This window comes from Hemiscyllium ocellatum, chromosome 19 (genome assembly GCF_020745735.1).
Source record: "Hemiscyllium ocellatum isolate sHemOce1 chromosome 19, sHemOce1.pat.X.cur, whole genome shotgun sequence".
Taxonomy (NCBI): Eukaryota; Metazoa; Chordata; class Chondrichthyes; order Orectolobiformes; family Hemiscylliidae; genus Hemiscyllium; species Hemiscyllium ocellatum.
Window position 1 is genome coordinate 41910787 of NC_083419.1, and position 24428 is coordinate 41935214.

General features: G+C 40.9%; 1 protein-coding gene across 4 annotated transcripts in view; it reads right to left on the reverse strand.

Moving 5' to 3' along the window:
* Nucleotides 1-24428, reverse strand: part of b4galnt3b (beta-1,4-N-acetyl-galactosaminyl transferase 3b) — a 193256-nt gene that overhangs the window by 6004 nt on the left and 162824 nt on the right. For all 4 annotated transcript variants that reach the window (XM_060839850.1, XM_060839851.1, XM_060839852.1 and 1 more), the window contains 6 exons: nucleotides 16445-16545; nucleotides 15564-15652; nucleotides 11297-12704; nucleotides 6016-6314; nucleotides 4782-4935; nucleotides 3406-3478 (listed from right to left, as the gene is read on the reverse strand). In XM_060839850.1, coding sequence (XP_060695833.1) covers nucleotides 3406-3478; nucleotides 4782-4935; nucleotides 6016-6314; nucleotides 11297-12704; nucleotides 15564-15652; nucleotides 16445-16545 — 2124 coding nt within the window. The remainder of the gene's footprint in view (nucleotides 1-3405; nucleotides 3479-4781; nucleotides 4936-6015; nucleotides 6315-11296; nucleotides 12705-15563; nucleotides 15653-16444; nucleotides 16546-24428) is intronic.

Below are 24428 nucleotides of genomic sequence, written 5' to 3' on the forward strand. Positions count from 1 at the left end.
TCCCAATCTATTAATTGCATTTACATTTCCCCAGTTGCTGTGACTGAATTTGAGCCTGTATACTGACAGCATCAGCTTGAGCCTCAAGATATTAGGTCCATTGAGATTACCACAATGTCATCAGCTTCAAAAACCCTTTGAAAGCTCAGGCCAAAATATCTAAACTATGCCCCCTCCATTCAAAAGTATGCCCCCGCGCCCCCCCCACCTCAACGACCCATCACATCTTCATGTAAACTCATGTCCTTCACTTACCCATCTCCATTGGACCCTCTATGCCAACTCATGACACTTGCACGTTTATTTACCCAGTTACTTTCTGTGGTAAATCAATAACCCATTTAGTAATACTAATGTGTGAAGTGGTTTTTAAAAATTCAAAAAAATCCATTCACTACTTTTATTATGTTGTTGCTTCCAACTTATAAATATATCAAACAACAAGATCTTTAAAGTATCAATAACAGAAGCATTTAACACATATTTGTAAAAGCAAAATACTGTGGATGCTATAAATCAGAAATAAAAAGAGAAAATACTGGAGAAACGCAGCATTTGTAGCGAGATAAACTTAATGCTTCAAGTCAGATATGACTCCTCCTAAAAAGTCTCTTACAGTTATGTTACATCTCAGGATTGCCTTGTGGCATCCATAAGGCAACATACGTACAGTCAATGGTAGCTGAAGAGTGGTGAAGTGTGCAGTCTTCCTATAGCCATGCCATTTACTCCTGCCCTACTCACTGGCAAGTGACAGTGAAAGGTAGGCAGTTTCTGAATAGAAAAGTAGCATGGCCTCCTCAATGCAACATTGGATTGAAAGTGATGAAATGTTGTTAATATCTCCAGTCCTAGATTGGAAAGAGCCCAAAGAAAAATGTTCACGGTAAAAGGCATCTTCACAGCTGCTGGTAATACAGCCTTCACCCTGCATCGAGGTTGCAACAGAAGCTGGCAGGCAGCAGATTCCAGGAAGGACCTTTATCCTGATGTGCAAGCTGTCTAACGTAGATTAAGTGGGAGAAAACTAGCTTCCTGCCCACTCTAAGCCATTATGACTTCCTGCTGAGAGTTCTTCTTCCTTCCCTCCAGTAGTTTGTCCTGGTCCGAGTGCCCTTTGTTCATTCTTTCAGTCATGCTGGGTTCCTAAGGAAATATTGTTAAAACGACCATGGTTGGGAGAAACCAGCTTGAGCAGATACCTTGAAGTCTGGACAAAATTTCTTCAACACCTTCCCTGCAGATTTTAGCAATTGTAAAGGATTTCAAAAAGCATCAAACACATGTCCAATGCTAAAGACAGCTCAACAACCTGCAAGTAGTTGATAATCACTTTAAATTGGATGCTGAGAGAGTGAACATCCTCACGGCTACATGTTCAGTCATACATGATTCAAAAAGTGAGAGAAAGGGACAGAGAGGGAGACTGAGAGAGTTGACTGTGAGGGAAAGAGAAGAGTGAGTGGCTGGAGTACTGGACTCCAAATAACAACAACTGCATCAAATCACTATTCTACCACACAACTGTGGATGTGTGTTTAGTGATGCCATTTGAAGATCATTTACATTGTTGAAATTTTACACTGATGGACTTTTCTCCTAACGTGGTTACAATATAGTTGTAGATATTCCAAATGCTGGTGCTGTGGCACTCATACCACTCCCTACTATTTACCTGATCCTGTACAGTCATAGAGTCATAACCTGTCCATGCTGACCAGATATCCTAACCCAATCTAGTCTCACTTGCCAGCACCCAGCCCATATCGCTCAAAACCCTTCCTAATCATATACCCATCCAGATGCCTTTTAAATGCTGCAATTGTACTAACCTTCACCACTTCCTCTGGCAGCTCATTCCATACACGTACCACACTCTGCGTGAAAAAGTTGCCCTTTAGTTCCCTTTTATATCTTTCCCCTCTCACCCTAAACCTATGCCCTCTAGTTCTGGACTCCCCGACCCTAGGGAAAAGACTTTGTCTATTTATCCTATCCATGCCCCTCATGATTTTATAAACCTCTATAAGTTCACCCCTCAGCCTCCGATGTTGCTTCACAAGGACTCTAATGAAAAGTAACTCTGACTGTTTAACAAAGTGAAATTAATTTGTAGCTTGGCTTTGAGCAATAAAATGGCTTCAAGTTTAGCTGTGTTTCTTGTTGCATACTTATTTCTGTCAGCTCCATCTACAGTCCATCTTTGCACTGGTGTAATTTTCAGTTGTCTGGCATTTTGTCCGACTGTATTATCCGGGCTAGGCCCTGATCTTATATGGTCTCATGTCTTTGTAGGCTCAGGACCCAGCCCAAGGTGGTCATCTGTCTTTGTTAGCCTAGACCCAGGTTCTGCTCTACTTTGGCTCTGCTGTCTTTGTCAGGTCCTGTTAATTTTTTCCTCATTATGGAACCTCACCACTAACACTATGGTGGATCCTTCACTTCCCCACCTTTATTGTGCATCTGTCTTTCTGGTCAGCTCCATCACCCTTGTTACTCTGTCATTGTCCATTGTGAATTTCTTACTCCTACTATGGATCTTCTAAATCCAATAGTAACAGGGTTCTCTGTTTTAAGGGGAGCTTTCTTTGGTATTACGATATGACAAATATAGATGACTGTTACTAACATCTGTATGCAACAATACAGGGACATCAACTGCAATGGATCACACCAACAACGTTACTTCAGGGTGGACACACCTAACTTTACTGGTGCAAAATCCTTTAGTTCTAGAGAAAAATAATACCTTATTGATATCTCAAAACCAATGTTTTCTCATAGCTCTTTCACAGAATGTCTCTTTTGGTAATCAATCGAAGCCAACAAAAAAAGACTAATTTAAGTGCCAGCTCCAAGAAAATAAATTTATCCACAGTCTGAAAGTAATTCCTGAAAATATGTAGGTATATATTATCACACGTCACCCTGGATAAATTCATAGCTTGCAGGAAATATATTGATTGCATTATAATTTATAGAAAATATAAATGGTTGTTGCCTTATTGCCACATTCCATGTCATTATTTGTTGAATGATTCAGTGCAAAGTTGTAGTGACACAAACATGGAGAAGCTGTAGGTGGGAAAACATGAAGAACAGCAATTGAAAAGATAAAGTGAAAAATAATTTTGAAAGAAGTAGGCTCTAAAACATCTTTCTCTTTTTGCCAACGTTTTGAGGAATACAGCCTAACACATATCATGCATACCATTATTGGATATAAACTGAACACTTCATAGCGTACATGGGTATCTTGCTCCACTCACGGAAGTCAGAATAGCAAGTAGCATAATATGCTGGAAGAAACATTCAGTTCAATCATATACTTATCTGTTACTGGGCAGACTTAAATAATAACATTTAAAACACAGTGATAATTTTGAACAATTTAATCTTTCATACCTTTATTATATCTATTCCAGCCTGCAGACCAGCTGAGCGCTCAAAATTCCCCTCAAGTTTCACATATTGATACCTGTTCACAAAGCAAGAACCTGAGTCAAGAATGTGGACATTTTAGCTCGCTCTTAACTACATACTTGTTCCATTAAAAATAAGGTACTGTCCTTATTGAATCACATAGCTAATAAGAACTTTATTGCTGTTTTGAGATAAGCAAAAGCAGCGCTGGACAATGCAGTCTTTTTCAGCTTTACATACACAACATCAAAATCAAGGGCACCTTATCCATAGTCATTAAACAATTGAAAAGTAAAACACTAACAATATGTCTTAACCTCAATTTGTAAGAGTCCCCTTTGATGAATGAAAGTGGTTTATTTTCCTACTTGTGATGCCAGCTGTACTGGTGGGGAAATGATTTGCAATTTAACATCAATTTGTACCGAAATCATATAATTGCATCAACAAACAGCTCAATATCATTAGGATTCAGTTTGTTTAGGTCCTTGAAGCTAAAATAGAGTAGCAAGAGGTTCACCATACTAGCATTAGCTGCGTCAAACCTGAACTCCAAAGATGAAAAAGACAATGTTGCTGTCTGTTTCCACTAGTGCTGAAAATGTGTTGCTGGAAAAGCACAGCAGGTCAGGCAGCATCCAAGGAACAGGAGATTCGACGTTTCAGGCATAAGCCCTTCTTCAGGATTCCTGCTGCGCTTTTCCAGCAACACATTTTCAGCTCTGATCTCCAGCATCTGCAGACCTCACTTTCTCCTGTTTCCACTAGTGGAAAGGTTCAGAGATAACAATGTATAGGAAAGATAAAACTGTAAAATTGTCAAATGTGGAAAATGCTATAGCCCAGGAGGAACAAATATAAACAATGAAAAAGGAATGAAAGTCTGAGATATGAAGAATGATCCGTAAAAATGGCATAATATAGAATTGTTGCATAATAATGTTAAATCCAGTCAAAGTTCCTCTTTCTGTTTGCAGAAGCAACTGTAGATTAAATCTCTGTTTCCATATTAGCCAAATAAAAATATTTATTAATTCCTTATTGCCACTGTCACATTGAGAATATGCTGTCTAGACTAGAGTGGTGCTGGAAAAGGATAGCAGGTCAGGCAGCATCCGAGGAGCAGGAAAATCGACGTTTCGGGCAAAAGTCTGCTCCTCAGATGCTGCCTGACCCACTGTGCTTTTCCAGCACCACTCTAATCTAGACTCTGATATCCAGCATCTGCAGTACCCACTTCTGCCATTGAGAATACGGCACCCGTTGGGCAAGAGTTTATATCCATAACCTAACCTCAATGCAAAGAGTTGTTGTCAAGTTCTTGAGAGAAAAGGCCAGTGGAAGAAAGTTACAGTTACCTGGTCAGCATGCTTTGTTTCAAGGCCTTTTCAACATCCATGTCTGTGCTACTGTAATCAGTAATGATGACATTGAAGTACTCATCTCCAGTAGCTCTGTACAACTCTTCCATATCAAAGATAAACTGCTGCACCCACCGGGCTTGATTTTTAACTGCAGGATGAATAGACAGAGTATTCCATACTGTGAGTTTACTGGGAAACTTCATTCAGTTCAATACCTGCAAGCACACTTTTAAAGCCACAATGTCCCTTCTCACTTGCAGGCCGTTATCCTCTTTTACGGATTTTCACAACCGTTAAATACTTGAACTTTACATATTTTGGGTGGAATATTTGCAAACTTATTTATCAGTGTGTATAACATTCTTGGCCTTTTTACATACCCACTGCCCCTGTGCTACTGACTAACCTTTATCTCAGGCAAGAAAATTCCACTCTTCAAGAGATTTATTGATTATTGTCCAGTTGAGAGATTGAAAATAGTTCTGCAAAACTCCATTTCCTCAAGTTTAAAAGATACAATTTATAATGTTTCAAAATCAGTTGATGGGTCTCTAATTCCTGTTTTGCCCAATCTTTTGCTGCAGAAGTGGAAGACATTACCAATTGCATAATGGTTATTTGTGTCAAAGTAGCAATGTGTGGGTGGGGATGATAAGTAAAGGTATAGAACAGCAAGTGTAATGTGACTAGAGTTCCCATATACATTTCATTTGGGAAACAGTCATGTTTGGATAAATTAATAATTTGTGGCATTGACAGGGGAGATAGTCAAATATGTACTGTATGACGAAGGTAAATTCAACAGCTTGCTGGTATGTGGCAAGATGGGAGGATCAGACAGCTTGGTTAATGGCTATTTGGTTAATAAATAGCTTCAACTGCACCAATATTACTGACATAATTTTAAAATGAGGTTTCTACTAGGCCTACGAAAAGAAAAATCTGAAGAGATTTGCTCACTTATCGTAAAACATACAACAGTGTAAGAATGCAAAACAGTAGTCACGTGAGTTCTGAAGTAAAATTATTTTTAATATTAAGTAGTTAGTCGGTGTAATATTCCTTTATTTAAAACAAAGGGTGCCCCTTGTGAAAACTTAGCTAAACTATTGCTTCACAATATCTGTTGCTAAATGCTATTGTCCTCATTTTGATTTCTTAATGTTATCAGATCTCTGTTAAAATTGATATCCCATTCCCAAATGCAGACATTAACATGAATCTTTACCTGGAACTATAAAGTGTACCACGGCACTGCGCTGCCAGTTAAATCCACTTGGTGCACACAGCATAATCTTTTCTTGCTTTTCTCTGAGTTGCCGGCCTCTGTGCCTAAAAACACTTCTCCTCTTCCGTCCATCATCACCATCCATATAATAACCATTTCTGTTGAGGCCATAAACGTACTCTGATACTCGCACCATCGTTTTTTTATTCACCAACAGTGCAAGTTCCAGGAGATATCGACTTCCATGTATGCGATCAAGGCGCTTTTCAACACCGACCAACTGATGAAGTGTATATATTCTGTCATCAAATAAATAAATCATTCTAAAAACACATGCTTCATTCAACTTGCAATCACTCGAGTTACTCATCTTCCACCTTTAATATTATTGCAAACATAGCTTGTATACCCTTGAGTTTAGAAGACTGAGAGGAGATCTGATTGAGACATATAAGTTTATGAAAGGATTGGACACTCTGGCAGCAGGAAACATGTTTCCACTGATGGGTGAGTGCCGAACCAGAGGACACAGCTTAAAAATACGGGGTAGACCAGTTAGGACAGAGATGAGGAGAAACTTCTTCACCCAGAGAGTGGTGGCTGTGTGGAATGCTCTGCCCCAGAGGGCAGTGGAGGCCCAGTCTCTGGATTCATTTAAGAAAGAGTTGGATAGAGCTCCCAAAGATAGTGGAATCAGGGGTTATGGAGATAAGGCAGGAAGAGGATACTAATTAGGAATGATCAGCCATGATCATATTGAATGGCGGTGCAGGCTCGAAGGGCTGAATGGCCTACTCCTGCAACTATTGTCTATTTCAGTTTAAGCATCCCTTAAGCCTTACTGACTCAATGAAAGCCAGTATGACATTGCCTTGCAACATTCCAGCAAGTGCACCTTAAAATATGTTGGTACTTTGTGATGAACAGTTTTCATGTTTTGCACTTCAACCTTAACATTAGCCCAGGACAACCAGCCTCAACACTTCCAATTCCCACACCAAATCCTTTCTGGCCTCACCAGTTATACTATCAGAGGAGAACTCAGAAGCATTAGTGGTTAAAAATAAATCTGTGAAAAATACAACAGTAACAAATGATATTTTGCTCACTTTTAGTCAATAAAAAGTCTTGTATTTATACAGTGATCTTCCCGACCGGCAAATCTCTCAAAACATTTTATGCTAAATAAAACCTTTGCAACGTGGACATTGGTATAATGTAAGGAACACAGCAACCAATCTGCAGCCATCAAGCTCCCATAAGATATGACATTCTGTTTTTGTAATATTGATTGAGGGACAAATATTGGACTGCATGTCAGGAATAACTCTCCTGTTCTTCAAAACAAGGCCATGAGATTTTTTACATTTGCCCCAAGCAGGCCGGCAGATCCTTGGCTTAACATTGTAACCAAAGTTCGTATCACTGACAGTACAGGCCATCCTGAGAACTGGATTGTTAGTCATTTTCTCAAGCCCTGAAGTGGGATTTAAACCTAGAACCTCAACACTCAGAGGCAAGAGCACTTCCCAGTATCCCACAAATGACCTATTTCATAATATTGCGTTCAATGCTTGACAGGTTACCATTGCACCTCAAACATTTACATTCAAGAAGAGTAAAATTTGATGGAAAATACTGACATGATAAGCACAATGAAAAATAAAATCTATATTTAATGGCCTCAGCTTCCTGGCCTCAATTCATTACTTTTCCAACAAAACTGACAAGAGTACAAACCAAATGTATCCCAGTCAGTGAATCCATCAAAGGCCATGGGTAGTCTGTGGTGCAGTGGGTAGTGTCACTGCCCTGAGTCAAACACTGAGTTCAAATTCCACTTAAGAACCAACCAAGGAGGGTGTGTTCATAACAGATTAATTATTAACTTATTAATCTTTCTAACTGCTTATGGTAATGACAAGAGTGGGAGAGGCCCTGAGTCAGTTAATCTTAAACTAACAATCTCACATACATGTCAGGATTAAGGCTAACTGGTTTTGAAACCATTCACCCAATCCAAAAAAGGGATGATTGAAATCAAGGTGATGAACTAGAAATAAGGTGGTCCTATGTAACATGGGAAAAGCCAAGGGAAGACCTCAATGTTATCAAAGGTTAGACACTACAGATGACTGGCTCAAAAGTGAATTCACAATACAGGTCAGGTAATAAAACTGAATGTCAAAACAATCAGAAAGAATACTGATTTATATAGCAGTACAAGGCGGTGGGGTTGTTTGGTGTGTCCCAGAGATGTTCTCTTAAACGTTCCACAAGGTTGCATCCTGTCTCCCCAGTGTAGGGGAGACCACATCGAGAGCAATGAACACAGTAGATGAGGTGTTTGGATGTGCAGGAGGTTGTAAGCGCAGATTTTGCACCTCTTGCGGTGGCAAGGGAAAGTGCCAGGAATGGAGTATGGGTTGGTGGGCGGTGTGGACCTAAGGAGGGAGTGGCGGAGGGAATGGTCTCTGCAGAATGGTGATAGGTATGGGGAGAGAAATATATCCCTGGTGGGGTCTGACTGTAGGTGGCGGAAATGACAGAGGATGATGCACTGTACCCGGAGATTGTTGGAATGGAAGGTGAGGACCAGTGGGTTCTAACCTTGTTGCAATTGGAGGGGTGGGGTTCAAAGTCAGAGGTACGGGAAGTGAAGGAGATATGCTGGAGGGCATTGTTGATGATGTGGGAGGGGAAATTGTGGTTCTTGAAATAGAAGGTCATCTGGAATGTTCTGGAGTGGAAATGCTCCTCCTGGAGCAGATGCACGGTGGTGGAGGAATTGGGAGTAAGGGATAGCATTTTTACAGGAGTGGGGTAGAAGGACGAATAGTCAGGTGTAGCCAGGATGCTCCTGACCATGAGTGAAAGCTGCTCTCCCCCCGCCTACTTGACCACATCACCCCCTCCCATCAAAAATACAATTACCCACACCTCACAATTATCACCCCCTTTTCCACATGAATAGAGTCCAGAGACCCCTATGTGTGATAGTTGCTCCCTTTGATCTCCCCAACCCCCTTGCTCTTCATATAACTTGACAGGCCCAGGAGAGTGACTGTGGCCCACACATCCGGCCTATTTGTACAGCCCCAGATGATATCTGGCTAGATTCCTGGCTGATGTTTGTACATCTTCCTGACCACAACACTGGACTGGCCAATATGGAGCCATGGTCACAATCTGATCACGATCCACTGCCCAGAAAGAAAGGACTCCCTGACAGACATTACTCCAGCCAGAAACCTGGCTGTGGACTGGAGGCGGAGGCTGTCCCAGCCATCCTGTGCTGGGATCCCTGACTGATAGGTACCTGCTTGGATCTCAGTGAAGACTACTTCCCAATGACTTTGAGACAAGTCTGCCTGCTTGTTGCGCACACCGTGCGTTTGTATGTATATGTGTACATGGTGCAGAGTGAGACTGATGTGGCACGCTCCTGTACAACAACATGTCTGCATTTCCCTCCTACCCCCAACTGAGAAGTGCTGTGCTCCCAGGCAAGCTACCTGGTTGTGTGACTACACTGAAGTGTCTTTGTAGAAGACTTTCTGAGGGGCATGGATATGGTGAATAGACAAGGTAATTGTCCCTGGGGTGGGGGAGGTTTGAACTAGAAGGCATAGGTTTAAGGTGAGAGGGGAAAGATATAAAAGGGACCAAATGGGCAACTTTATCACACAGAAGTTGGTGTGTGTATGCAATGAACTGCCAGAGGAAGTGGTGGAGTATGGTACAATTACATTTGAAAGGCATCTGGATGGGTATATTAATAGGAAGAGTTTAGAGGGATTTAGGCCAAGTGCTGGCAAATGGCACTAGATTAATTTAGGACGAGTTGGACTGAAAGGTCTGTTTTCTATAGATGCTGTACACCTCTATGACTCTGTAACTGGCATGCCTTGCAATACAGGTCTGTCCTTTTTCAGCATCCTGCAAATGTATCAGAGAACTGCCATGAGGACCGTAAGAAGTCAGCAAGTGTCAGATGTGAATATCTGTGAATGAGGATTGTTGAAGCTAGAGCCCATGCATTGTGCCCTGAGATGCCATTTGGTCCTGAGCAACTTGAAGGCTCCTCACAGCTAGCAGTGAGCTGAAGGTGAGAGGTGATGGCCTAGTGGTGTTATTGCTAGACTGTTAATCAAGAGACGCAGACAATGTTCTGGGGACTCTGGCTCAAATTCCAACATGGTAAATGGTGGAATTTGAATTCAATAAACATCTGGAATTAAGAACCTAATGATGGCCGTGAATCCATTGGCGATTGTTGGAAAAACCCATCTGGTTCACTCATGTTCTTTAGGGAAGGAAACTGCTGTCCTTACTGGTCTAGCCTACATATGGCTCCAGACCCACAGCAATGTGGGTGCCTCTTAACTGCCCTCTGGGCAATTAGGAATGCTCAGCTAGCTGGCGCCACCCTCATCCATGAATGAATAAAGAGAGAAAAGTTGTTCGGCCTCCCATATCAGGAATTCTCAACCTTGGGCTTGTTTGGTATGTTTGGTAAAACAGGGAGCTGCAGTCGATGAGCTGACATGTATCATGAATAACCTAACAAACAGCAATAATCCTCCATAATAGACAACTTGCCACTGCCTTAAGCAAATGTGCCACAAATCTCACCACAGGCCACGTCATTCAGCCTCTCGAAGTGTCTGCCTGTTCCTCCTGGACACAGGCTATAAGTTAACTTCGGCAACAGAAGGAAAAAAATCTGTTCAACAATTTCAAACGTTTCTGAAATAGTGTTGCAGGCTGGTGCATATGCTGAGATACAGGCTGCATGAAATTACCCGTCCCACTAAATTACCTATTTCTTCGGGCAGATGGATCTCACTGTAAATAAGTGCAAGTATTTTGGAAGACTGAATATGGGATTGGATGTATATTTATTTATATAATCCAACCTTACGAAAAAAAAAGCAAGTATGCTGATAGGTTCTTATGACCCACACAGCTCACTCCCCTCCTCCCCCATCCTTCATAGCTTTTGCAGATAATAATTTTTTAAAATTTGAAAAATTGCAAATTATTACATTGAGCCCAGATAGAGTTATGCAGAACAATAGGTTGTTTCAGTTCTATTCCTTTTCTGGAAAAGATTGCATTGCTGCACTTGTGAAAGTTTATGCTGAAAGTGGGTAGCATTCAGGAAATTTGCAGAAGGATTTCTGGAGCATATCCCGAGTGGTCTTTTCCTGACCTGTCATGTATATTAACCACCATCCTCACATTCAGACATGAAATAAGAATGCAGGTTATCACTTACCCTTTATGTTTCTCGTTCAGTTTTCTTAAGTACATTTCAGCTACATCCAGAGCCTCTTGTTCTTTCATCAGCAGGTTTCCAGAAACATTACACCTTAGATCAATCCAGTCTGACCGTAAAGCATTGAAGTCTATATTGTTTACTGTGAAAGTCTGTTCCCAACTAACTGCTTTGTCATATACATGTTGGTAAACATTCAGCTCCTCTTCCATTTCATCTTCATCCTCTTCTTCGTTTACCTGCTTACTGTTGGTTTCTGTATCCATTGAAGAAATATGTCCCCATTTCTCCCCCTTCTTCCCAAACCCTTGCAACTTTTCTTTAATTTTATCTCTTGACCCCCATGGTACTGCAATATTTTTCTTTTCACGGTACTCGTGCTCTTTTTTTTGCCTTTGCACATTTGGAAGTGGTGGAATTCTGTCCATCTGGTCTTCTACATTGGCAGGCTGCAGCTCCTTCGTGGACAGAAAATACTTGGATTTCAGTCCTGTGTTCTCAGTACCATTGTACGTTTCATTCCTTTGACCGTGAATAGATTTGTTAGAGACTTTGATTTGTTTTTGATCATGAAGAACTTCCTCTTGCAAGGTGGGAGGTGAGGTCAATTCTGTGTGATTTGTTAATACATTTGTACTCTTCTTACTTCCCTTTTTGTTCAGGAACGTGCCATTTTTCCTGTTCACATTTTGTCCTAACAAGGCAAGTGGCTGCTGAGTATTAATTATCCTCTTTGGTTTTTGAATAATCTTTTCTCCTTGTTTCTTTCTTAATCTAGGAATTTGCCTTTCAGGAAATTCAACTCTACTAATGTTTTTGTCAATATTTAGATTTTCTCTTTGTAAAACATTCTGATTAGTACTGTTAACTCTAGCCTTCTGTCCCACAAGTAATTTTGCTGATTGCCTATCTGATATTGAAGACTTTTTTGAAGAACTGTGGGAGATCTTAGCTATTTTTTGCCTCAGAGTCTGGGTGCCCTGCACAGTTTCTTCAAAAGAAGTAGTTTCATTGTTCCTATCCTTCATTCCTTTACTGGCAAGAGTTATCTCAGGGTCTACAGTCTTAGTAAGACCAAATGCATTATCACTAGGTTTCTGATCTACAACATAAAACAACTTTCGTCTCCTTTTAAAAGCATAATCATCATAGTCATCGCCATAATCTTTGACAGTGACTGCTTGCTGTCTATCATGTAGTTTTGCAAAGTATTTCTTCTGAATGGCCAATCCATGATTTCTTTTATTTGCAAACTCCTTAATGTTCTTTTGGTTTTGCTTTTGGAATTCAGCCGTTGGAACCACTAATTGTGGAAATTGATCATCATCATCTTCATATTCTTCCTCATCTAGTTCAGCATTTTCCCCCAGTTCTTCCTCATTATTATTCATCTGCTTATTTGGCTTTCCTGCAAAAATCAGCAACATTGAATTTCATTGCACCTCTTTATATACTGCCATAAAAAATTTCATTTACCTTTAAAGGCAACTACAAATTGACTTATTAGTTCATTCCATAAGTGTGCCAAGGACAATTATTTTTATTGTCTGAACCTGTTAAGTAAGTGTATGTTTTAATGACAGACCTCAATGACAGACTTCAGATTGTTGGCAACAATTAAAACGATTGTAAAAGAATGATAACTGATCTCTGTCTTGTTAAAATGAAAATTCAGTCTTATCAATCATATCCTTTAACATTCCAATCAAAATACAGGAGACCATGGTGCAGTAATTGTGAAAGCTGTATGAGAATCCTGTAAAGCAATCTTTTTTGATGAGATAACAGAAAAAGGTTGGTGAAGGTAATGATGAAAGTAATGTATGTCATACGTGACTTCTAAAAGGCATTTTAAAAACTTACATAACAGGCCTGTCAGCACTGTTGGTGGCAATGGAAGAAAAGGAACAGTGGCTGTACATCAACTTGAATTCAGAAAACAGAGAATAGTGGTTACTGATTGTTTTACAGACTTAAGGAATGTACAGAGTTGAGGGGTGGGGGCGAGCTATAACTAGGCTTTTCCTGATGTATATTAAGGACTTGAACTTGGAGGTGAAGGGGACAATTTCAAAATCTGTGAATGATATAAAATATGGAGTTTAATGAGTAGGCAGATGGTAACAAAATAAAGGGTACAACTTTAAAAAGGGTGCAAGAAGAGAGAAACCTGGGGGCAAGTAGGCAGGTCATTGATGGTAGCACATCAGGTTGACAAAGAGATGGAACAAAGTAGAGAGGATCCTGGGCTTTATAAATAAGGGCATAGAGTACAAAACCGAGGAAGTGATGAACTTTTATCTTCCTTTTCTCCTGCGACCCCACCTTCTTTGCCTGCTGGGATAAAAACATTATTCCCTCAAGTCACTCAGTGTTACACTTTCAAACTTCCAAATATCTAGCCTTTGGTGCTAGAATTACCACTACATCTGTGTCTCTGTCAGTCTGCTCAATCACACCCTCAGCTCCACCTTTAATATCCTGTTGTCGTCCTTCGCAGAAAACCCAAATATTCTCCTACCCTGGCTATGCCCCAGAACTTTACCAAACTTTACTCGTTTATGTTTTAGCCCTTATTGTCTCCATGTTTAATTATTCCAGTGTTTTCCTGGCCATCTTCCCTTTCATAAATTTTAGTTTATCAAGAACATTATTGCGAAATCTCACCCACACCAAATTCTGCTCACACATCACCTCAGTACTCACTGGCCTTCACTAACTCATGGTCATTGACACCTGAAATGGTTAAATCCTCAAAGTCTTGCCCTTCCCTAACTTTGTAAATATGTCTAACTGTACAACACTCTAAGAGCTCTGCTTTACTCCCAATCTATCCTGATATACTGTTCCTGTTTATTGGCCATCCCTCCACATCCCCATTGGCAGGTTCATTTGGCTGTCGAGGTGTAAGCTCTGAAATTTAAATGTTTATACAAACATATGAAATAGGAGCAGGAGTAGATCATTCAGCCCCTCAAACCTGTTCTGTCAAATAGTCAGCACAAATGCAAATCTAATTTTAACAAGGGTTGTTACTAACTGCATTGGGTTTCAAACTGGGCTCCTTAGACCTCCGGAGAATGTAAAGCAATTACAAGAGTACTTAATATTTTACAAATCTATCCAGTCAGTACTCTTTTTGATGGACATGTCACTGCTCTAAATTACATCGGTAGGTGTTTTCATTTTGCTGGTTGTAGGCTCTGCCATTCAATAGGTCAGGATTAATTATTTGCATTTTGAAATCCACATTCCTATCAATCTCTCAAAAACTCTTGATTCTTTTGCTTAAAAGGAATCTATAAACCTGTCTTAAAAATATTCAATTCAAACTACTCTGTGATGATTAAAAAACAAAATTAAGTTTCACCTCTATGATAAAATTTTTCGCCACCCATCCTACTGTCTCTGTTCATAGCTATTTCATTGCATGTTAAACGCTTTCGTACAGTGCCCTATTGTAAAATTGCTACATAAACGCAAGTTGCTGTTGTCATAGTAAAAGGGTGTCAGTTGTATCTCAATAAGCAGTCATAAACAGCTTTCCTCTGGGAAGATATAGACACATGTTCGCTCTTGGATGGGGCAGTTATTCCAAGGTTTAAATTCTATTGCATTACTGTGGGAGTACTGCACTGTCAAAAATGCTGCTTTTCAGACAGCACATGAAAACAATGTCCCTCTCGGAAGGGTATAAAAGATCCTGTGGCACTACTCTGAAAAGCCAAGGACTTATCCACTGTGTCCTAACTAATATTTGTTCCTCAATCTACACCAGTACAACAGATGAGCTGGTCAATATCAGATTGCTGTTTGCCGGAGTTGCTGTGTGCAACTTACTGTAAGGTTTCCAACCCTACAACAAAGACTATTCTTCAAAAAGTACTTAACTGACTGCAAAGTGCTGAGGTATGCCTGGTGGTAGTCAAAGGCATGATACAAATGCAAATCTAATTTTAGCAATTTTTATTACTTAACTGCATTTGGTTTCAAAATGGCCTCCTTGGATCTCAAGAGAACTGTAAAGCAATTATAAGAGGACACTAACAGTCCTTAATATTTTACAAACCTATCCAGTCAGCACATTTTTTGATGGACATGCCACTGCTGTAAATTACATTTGTAGGTGTTTTCATTTTGCTAGTTGCAGGTTCTCAAGTACCAGAAAACGATAACAGAAGTCATGGGGACAGTTGAGTAAACTTCCAGTAACACTGACTATATTGTTGGCAGCACACTGAGTCACAGACCAAAAGAGATTGGTTACCTTTGCCCACTATTCTGAAAGGATTTTGAAACTTTTCATTGTTTGGTTTTTGTGGTTTATCCATTTTCATGTATCTATCGAATCCAAATCTGTCAGGCAGACATATCAGCAATTAAAATATTAAAACATCAGATAATTAAGTGAAATCAATAAGATTTAAATATACTCTTAATGACTCAAAGGAAATTCTTACAAAAGGGGTATTTTCTTTTCACAATTGGATTGCTACAAAAAAAATAGTACATACCCTTTTACAAAAAATTCCATTAATAGTTCCAATTATTTCATTTTTACACAGATCATTCTCCAAATTTATCTCTATGCTTAATAGCATCCAGAACATTAAATGCCATCTTGGTGCCTAGCTCCCTCCTCAGATCTTTTACAATTTGGTTTGTTATATATGCTATTCAACCCAGTCAAATGCCAAAAATAGAAATCCAACTTGGGACACCTCCAGGAAATTGGCAAGTGAGGTTGTGAAATTCACCCAAAACCCGGAAGGAACCCAAAGGATTCTAAAGCATAAACCCGAAGGCTGATGGCAGTTTCTGGGAAGACAAGGAAGGGACAATAGACAAGTCAAGATAGGCATACAATTCATTCTTCCATACAATATTACATTAGAGTGGTGCTGGAAGGCCTTTTGCCCGAAATGTCGATTTTCCTACTCCTCGGATGTTGCCTGACCTGCTGTGCTTTTCCAGCACCACTCTAATCTAGAATCTGGTTTCCAGCATCTACAGTCCTTGTTTTTACCATGCAATACTACACTGCCACAATGAATACCCAAACCTTTAGGTTAATTTTGACTACATCAATTGGCATGTATATTTTCATTACATTCAATTCTCATTTACTGAGGTACTGTTTGACCTTACCTGTCCAAGTTGTAGGTATTCTCATAATAAAAGCATTTGTTTTCTGACTCCATGTGAGTTAGCCTTGTGTAATCATTAGGATATACATAAGTCAGATGAACCTAGAATTTTAAAATGTTAAGATGTTATAGATTTGCTGAGCATTTTTGGTTTTGTTTTCTAGGCAGTGAAGTTGCTTGTAAATATTCTGTCAGGTTAATTAGTGACCATGATTAGCTTAAACAGTAAACTGCACAAATATGTTTATCCTTCATACAGTAAATACTTGCATTGATTTTTACTGAAAGTCATCCCCAATTCAGTGTGCAGTAGAGCCTTAGGGCTACATTATAGACAATAGACAATAGGTGAAGGAGTAGGCCATTCTGCCCTTTGAGCCTGCACCACCATTCAATATGATCATGGCTGATCATCCTTAATCATTATCCTGTTCCTGCCTTATCCCCATAACCCTTGATTCCACAATCCTTGAGAGCTCTATCCAACTCTTTCTTAAATGAATCCAGAGACTGGGCCTCCACTGCCCTCTGGGGCAGAGCATTCCACACAGCCACCACTCTCTGGGTGAAGACGTTTCTCCTCATCTCTGTCCTAAATGGTCTACCCCGTATTTTTAAACCGTGTCCTCTGGTTCGGCACTCACCCATCAGCGGAAACATGCCTCCAGAGTGTCCAATCCTTTATTAATCTTATATGTCTCAATCAGATCTCCTCTCAGTCTTCTAAACTCAAGGGTATACAAGCCCAGTCGCTCCAGTCTTTCAGTGTAAGGTAGTCCCGCCATTCCAGGAACTGACCTCGTGAACCTACACTGCACTCCCTCAATAGCCAGAATGTCTTTCCTCAAATTTGGAGACCAGAACTGCACACAATACTCCAGGTGCGGTCTCACCAGGGCCCTGTACAGCTGCAGAAGAACCTCTTTGCTTCTATACTCAATCCCTCTTGTTATGAAGGCCAGCATGCTATTAGCCTTCTTCACTACCTGCTGTACCTGCATGCTTACCTTCATTGACTGGTGTACAAGAACACCCAGATCTCTTTGTACTGCCCCTTTACCTAACTTGATTCCATTTAGTTAGTAAACTGCCTTCCTGTTCTTGCCACCAAAGTGATAACCATACATTTACCCACATTAAACTGCATCTGACCACTCACCTAACCTGTCCAGGTCACCCTGTAATCTCCTAACATCCTCCTCACATTTCACTCTGCCACCCAGCTTAGTATGTTGGTAGTAGCCAATGAAAGCATCATTGCCAGGTCAAATGTTCATTTGAGGATGGTAGCCTGTCCAATCAGAGGGCTAGAATCTCACCTATGCCTCCAATGTAGACGCCTACTGCTGAAGCTGCAAGATGGGCAGGGTGTCTCGTTGGCAGGTGCTCTTGAAGGTAAGGCACTTTCTTTAAAATGAGCCAGGGAGAATCAAGCAACCCTAACAGAGGAGCGTCACAGGCAAGTTATGTCTGGAAGTCCAGAAATGTCAGCCTAACGCTGATGAAACATCTAATTAGTTACTAGTGTGGAATATCACACTCGTGGATGTGAGAGTTAGACTCTGAAGAAAGAGCAGGATAACAGCTTTTGAAATGTGGGGATGGTGAAGGATGTTCTGAATCAGATGGAAGGATAGAAAGACAAATGAATGGGTTATAAAACAGTAGAAGTTCATTCAGGACAAAAGGGTTGCTAAGTCCAGTTTGATAGAAAGAGATAGCCAAATACTGATATTGGAAATGGACTTCTGTTATCTCAACTTGGAAACAACTGGAGGAGATATTGAGGGTAACAACAGGAAAGGATGAAGAAAGATGTGGTGACAAGGTAGCATTGAGCTGTTGACTGAGAAAAATCACAGAGCCATAACTGTTTATGGCATAGAGAAAGGCCATTCAGCTCTTTGAGTCTGTGACAGTCAGAAACAACCACCTAACTATTTGAATCCTATTTACCAGAACTTGACATGTAACCTGTATGCTTTAGTATAGCAAGTGCACACTGAAGTATTTCGTAAATGTTGCGAGTCTCTGCCTCGACCACCCTTAAAGGCAGGGAATTCCAGATTCCCACCACCCTCTGAATGAAACATCTTTTCTTCATATTACATCTAAACTTTCTGTCCCTTATCTTACATCTGTGTCACACATCTTTCCACCAAGGGAAAAAGTCCCTTCCTGTCTACCTTGTCTATGTCCCTCATAATTTTATACATCTCAATCATACCCTCCTTCAATCTCCTCTGGTCCAAGGAACTCAACAGCAGTGTACCCAATTTCTCTTAATAACTAAAACTCTTCAGCCCAGGCAACCTCCTGGTAAATTTCCTGTGCATCTTCTCCTCTGTACTCACATCCCTCCTATAATGTGGATTCTGGAACTGCACACAGTATTCTATCTGATCTAAACAATGCTTTATAGTGTTCCAGCCTAACCTCCCTCCTCTTAAACTTTATGCCTTTGCTAATAAAGGCAGAAATTTTGCATATCTTCTTTACCATTTTATCCTCCTGTCCCTCTACCTTAAGCAACTGGTGGATGTGCACACCAAGGTCCCTCTGATCCTTAGTGCTTCCCCAGGTCCTACTGTCCATCATATATTCCCTTGTCTTGTTTGTCCAGCCCAAGTACATGACCTCATACTTACCTGAACTTCATTAAAACCAAAGAAGCAACAAAATACCAGGGACACCACTCAGGCAATGTTTATTTTTATTGTTTCATGGGGATGGGTATCATTAACGAGGCCAGCATTTGGTGCCCCATTGTAACTGGCATTGATTTGAGTGGATTACGAGGCCATTTAGCAGCCAGAGAATTTTGTGAACCTTGGTACTTTGGATGAACCACCTCAGGGAGTGCTGCTATTTGGACCACCAGGAACAGGCAAAATATTCTGTGCATGAACTGTAGCAAAAAGGATTGGGTCTGAACCAGTACAAACATATGTGCGGGAAGGCAATCAGATGGTTTGTGAATTGTTTTTTGAGATAGCCAGGGTAAAGAAGACTTGTTTAACATTGTCACATGTAGGCCAGGCCAGCTAAGGACAACAGATTTCCTTCCCTAAAGGGCATTACTGAACCAAACAGATTTATGTAATAGGAGAAAGTGAGGACTGCAAATGCTGGAGATCAGAGCTGAAAAATGTGTTGCTGGAAATGCGCAGCAGGTGAGGCAGCATGCAAGGAGCAGGAGAATCGACATTCCTGAAGAAGGGCTCATGCCCGAAACGTCGATTCTCCTGCTCCTTGGATGCTGCCTGACCTGCTGCGCTTTTCCAGCAACACATTTTTCAGATTAACTGGCAATAGTTTCACAATCACCATTATTAACTAGTTATATATTCAAAATTTAGTGTTTGAATTTAGATTCCACCAATTGTTGTGGTGGGATTTGAACACATATCATGGCCTCTGGATTACCAGTCTTGTGACATTATCATGAAGATGCCTCAAAGTGAAAAGTTGCAAACCTCACATGGGTCCTAGAAAGAGTCAAGTGCCTGCAGGAAGGAACCAAAAATGTATCACAGACCATAGAAGGGCTGGACGGTAAAAAGTGAGGAAATTAAGATAAGGTGGCAATTAGAATGAAGTAGTTCTAGAATAAAATGATACAGTGTCAGAATTAAAACTTCTGTACTGAAAGGTACAGTCTGGTTTCACCTCAGACTTTGGAGAATGTAGTTAGTGACTAATGAACAGGATCTATAGCAGGGATGCTGAATATACAGCTTACAGCGTACTCACAATAAAACAGATGAATTACAGTAGTTGTACAAGCAGATCTTAAAAGGGTATGGTATAGTGGGGATGACAGACACATGGCTGATGGATGACCAGGAACAGGAACTCTGGATATCCAGGAGTTTTCAGTTCTTAGAAAGGACAGCCAACAAGGAACAGGAGATGGGGAAGCACTGCTGATTAAAAAAAAGGAAATTAATGTAAATGTGTCGAAGGATATTAGCTCTGGACAAGTAGAATCTAAAATGGGTTGAGCTTAGAAACACCAAGGGGTAGAAAACAACAGTAGTGTGTATTTAGACCCTCAAACTATCATGGTAATATTGGTGTGGGGGTGCTGGTTTTGGACTGGGGTGGACAAGTCAGAAGTCACATGACACCAAGTTATAGTCCAACAGGTTTATTTGAAATCACAGGTTTTCGGAGCGCTGCTCCTTCATCAGATGCCCTGACAAAGGATCAGCACTCCAAAAGCATGTGAGTTCAAATTAACCTGTTGAACTATAACTTGGTGTCATGTCATTTCTGAGGTAGTAATATTGGGGAAAGCATTACAAAGGAAATTAGAGAAGCAAACAATAAAGATATGGCTGTATTTCTGGATGACTTTAGTCTGCATATAGACTTGGCAAATCAACACATGTAACAGTCCCTCTTCCATAACTATACTGGCACCATCCACCACCTTTACCTCCACTACATTGATAACTATCGGTGCCACCTTGTGCTCCCACAAGGGGGTCGAACAGTTCATCAACCTCATAACCATCTTCCACCCTGACCTGGCCCATTTCAGGCATCTCCTTCCCCTTCCTGCACCTCTCCATCTTCATCTTTGGAGACCAACTCAACACAGACATCTATTTCAAACACAGTTTGACTCCCATAGTTACCTGGACTACACCTCCTCCCGCCCCATCCCCTGGAAAAATGCTTTCCCCAATTCCTCCGCCTCCATTGCATCTGCTTCCAGGAGGAACAATCCCCCTCCAGAACATCCCAAATGGCCTCCTACTTCAAGGACCGCAATTTCCCCTTCCATGTGGTCGATGATGCACTCTAGCACATCTCATCCACTTCCCGCGCTTCCACCCTTGAACCTCATTCTCCAACTGCAACAAGGACAGAGCCCCACCCCCTTATCCATACCTTCCACCCCACCAACCTCCGGATACAGCTCTTCATCCTCCGCTATTTCTGCTACTTACAATCAGACCCCACCACCAGAGATATATTTCCCTCCCCAACCCTATCAGCATTCTGCAGAGACTATTCTCTCTGTTACACCCTCATAAGTTGACACTCCCCACCAACCCACCTGGCACACCATCCCTTGTCACCGCAAAAGGTGTAAAACTTGCGCTTACACCAAACCCTCGCCTCCATCCAAGGGTCATCCCATAACCGGCAGAGATTTTTCTGCACATCCAAATACCTCATCTACTGTGTTCATTGCTCTCGATGTGGTCTCCTATACATTATGGAGACAGGATGCCAACTTGCTGAGCATTTCAGGGGACATCAAACACCAAACAATCCCACTGCTCTGTGGCCAACCACTTCAACTCCCCCTCCCACTCCACCAAGGATGTGCAAGTTTTACCAAGGACATGCAAGTTCTGGGCCTCCTCCACCGCCAAATCCAAGCCACCAAACACTTGGAGGAAGAACGCCTCATCTTCTGCCTTGGCACCCTTCAACCACATGGCATCAACATCGATTTCACTAGTTTTCTAATCTCCCCTCCCCCACCTCATCCCAGATCCAATCCTCTAACTTGGCACCGCTCTCTTGAACAGTCCTACCTGTTCATCTTCCTTCCCACCTATCCACTCCACCCTCCTCTCCAACCTATCACTATCATTCTCGCCATAGGCATCTACCTATTGTCTTCCCAGCTATCTTCTCCCCACCCTGCTATTTATCTCTCAGCCCCCTTTCCCCAGCCCCACATTCCTGATGAAGGACTTATGCCCAAAATGTCATTTCCCCTGCTCCTCGGATGCTGCCTGACCTGCTGTGCTTTTCCAGCGCCACACTTTTCAACTCTGATCTCCAGCATCTGCAGTCCTCACTTTCTCCTCATCAATACAGCAGCAATATTGTAGAAGAGGAATTCTTGAAGTATACATGGAATAGTTTTATAGAACAATAAGTTGAGAAACCAATTAGAGAAAAGGCCATCCTTATCAGGGTCTTAACAAGGAAGGAATAATTGACAATCTAACTTTGCGAGGCCCGTTGGGAAGGAGTGATCATAATAGGATAGAATTCTTCATTCGGATGGGGAATAACAAAGTTGTTTCTGAGACTAAGGTCCTGAATTAAAGTAAAGGTAACTATAATCCTCTGCGGCACGAGCTAGCTATCATAAATTGAGGATTGTTATCTAAAAGGGGTGATGTTAGGCAAACATTTAAATAGGGCATGGACAAATTGCAAAAATTATTAACTTCAGTCAAGTATGAAAACAAAATGGGAAATGTTATCAGACCATAGCTAATAAGGGAAATTATGGATAGTATTCAATCCAAGGAAAGAGGCATACAAATTAGCCAAAAAAAAAGCAGCAAACCGAGTAGCGTGAACAGTTCAGATTCTAGCACAGGAAGACAAAGAGACTGATTAAGAGAGAAAAACAGAGGAAGCTTGCAGGGAACATACAAACCAATAGTAAAAGCTTCAATAGGTATGTGAAAAGAAAAAATAGAAAATGCAATCAGAAACAGGGGAGTTCAAATGGGGAACAAAGAGTTGGCTGACCAATTAGAGTCATAGAGGTGTACAGCATAGAAAGAGACCCCTTAGTCCAACTCGTGCATGCTGACCAGATATCCTAAATTAATCTAGTCCCATTTGCCAGCATTTGGCCATATGCCTCTAAACCTTTCTAATTCATTTACCCATCCAGTTGCCTTTTAAATACTGTAATTGTACCAGCCTTTACCACTTTCTCTGGCAGCTTATTCCATACACGCACCACCCTCTGCATGAAAAAGTTGCCCCTTAGGTCCCTTTTAAATCTTTCCCTTCTCACCTTAAACTAATGCCTTCTAGTTTTTGATTCCTCCATCCTGGGAAAAAGAGTTTGTCTATTTACCCTATCCATACTCCTCATGGTTTTATAAACCTCTATAATGTCACCCCTCAGCCTCTGACATTTCAGAGAAAACAGCCCCAGCTTTTTCAGCGTCTCCCTATAGCTCAAACCCTGGCAACATCCTTGTAAGTCTTTTCTGAACCCTTTCAAGTTTCATCACACTCTTCCTACAGCGGAGAGATCAGAATTGCACGCATTATTCCAAAAGTGACCTAACCAACGTTGCAAATCCTATATCAATGTACTGAAGAATAAACACAAGCTTACCATATGTCTTCTTCACTATCCTATCTACCTGTATCTCCACTTTCAATGACCTATGAACCTGCACTCTAAGATCTCTTTTAAACACATACTTTAGTTCCATTTTCACAAATAACATCCCAAAATATGGGACATCTTAGGATCTAATGGAAAGGAGGAATTTTAAGATATTAGTATTAGTATGGAAATGGCTTTGGGGAAATTAACAGGATTAAAAGCAAGTGGTCACCTCCCAAAATTCTTTAAACTCTGCAATAATTCCTGTGGTTTGGAGGATTGCTAATGTAACCCTACAGTTTAAGACGGGAGGCATGGAGAAAACAGGGAATTATACATGCCTAGCTTGATTTGGTTGTGGGAAAAATGTGACAGTCCATTATAAAAGTTGCAGCAGCAAAATATTTGGAAGTTAGCACAGCTCCAGCATGAAGTTACAAAGGAGAAGCTGCACTTGGCGAGTTTGCTGGCAGTTTTTGAGAACCTAATTGATGGAGATGATACAGGGGTGTCAGCAAATGGTTTATTTGGATCTTCAGAAGGTTTTTGATAAGACCCCACGATAAGACACTAGCAAGCAAAATTACAGGAGGTAGTGTACTGTAATGAATTGAGAACTGGTTGGCAGACAGGAAAGCAATAAATGGGTCATTTTCTGAGTGGGATACTGCAGGGATCAGTGCTTGGACCCCAGCTATTCACCATATGTATTCATTATTTTGATGAGGAAACTGTGCCACCTCTCCAAGTTGATATGAAGTTGGACAGGAGGGTGAGTTGTGAGGAGAATGCAGAGATGCTTCAATGTGATTTGGATAAGCTGAGTGGGCAAATGCTTGGCAGTTGCAGAATAATGTGGATAAATATGAGATTA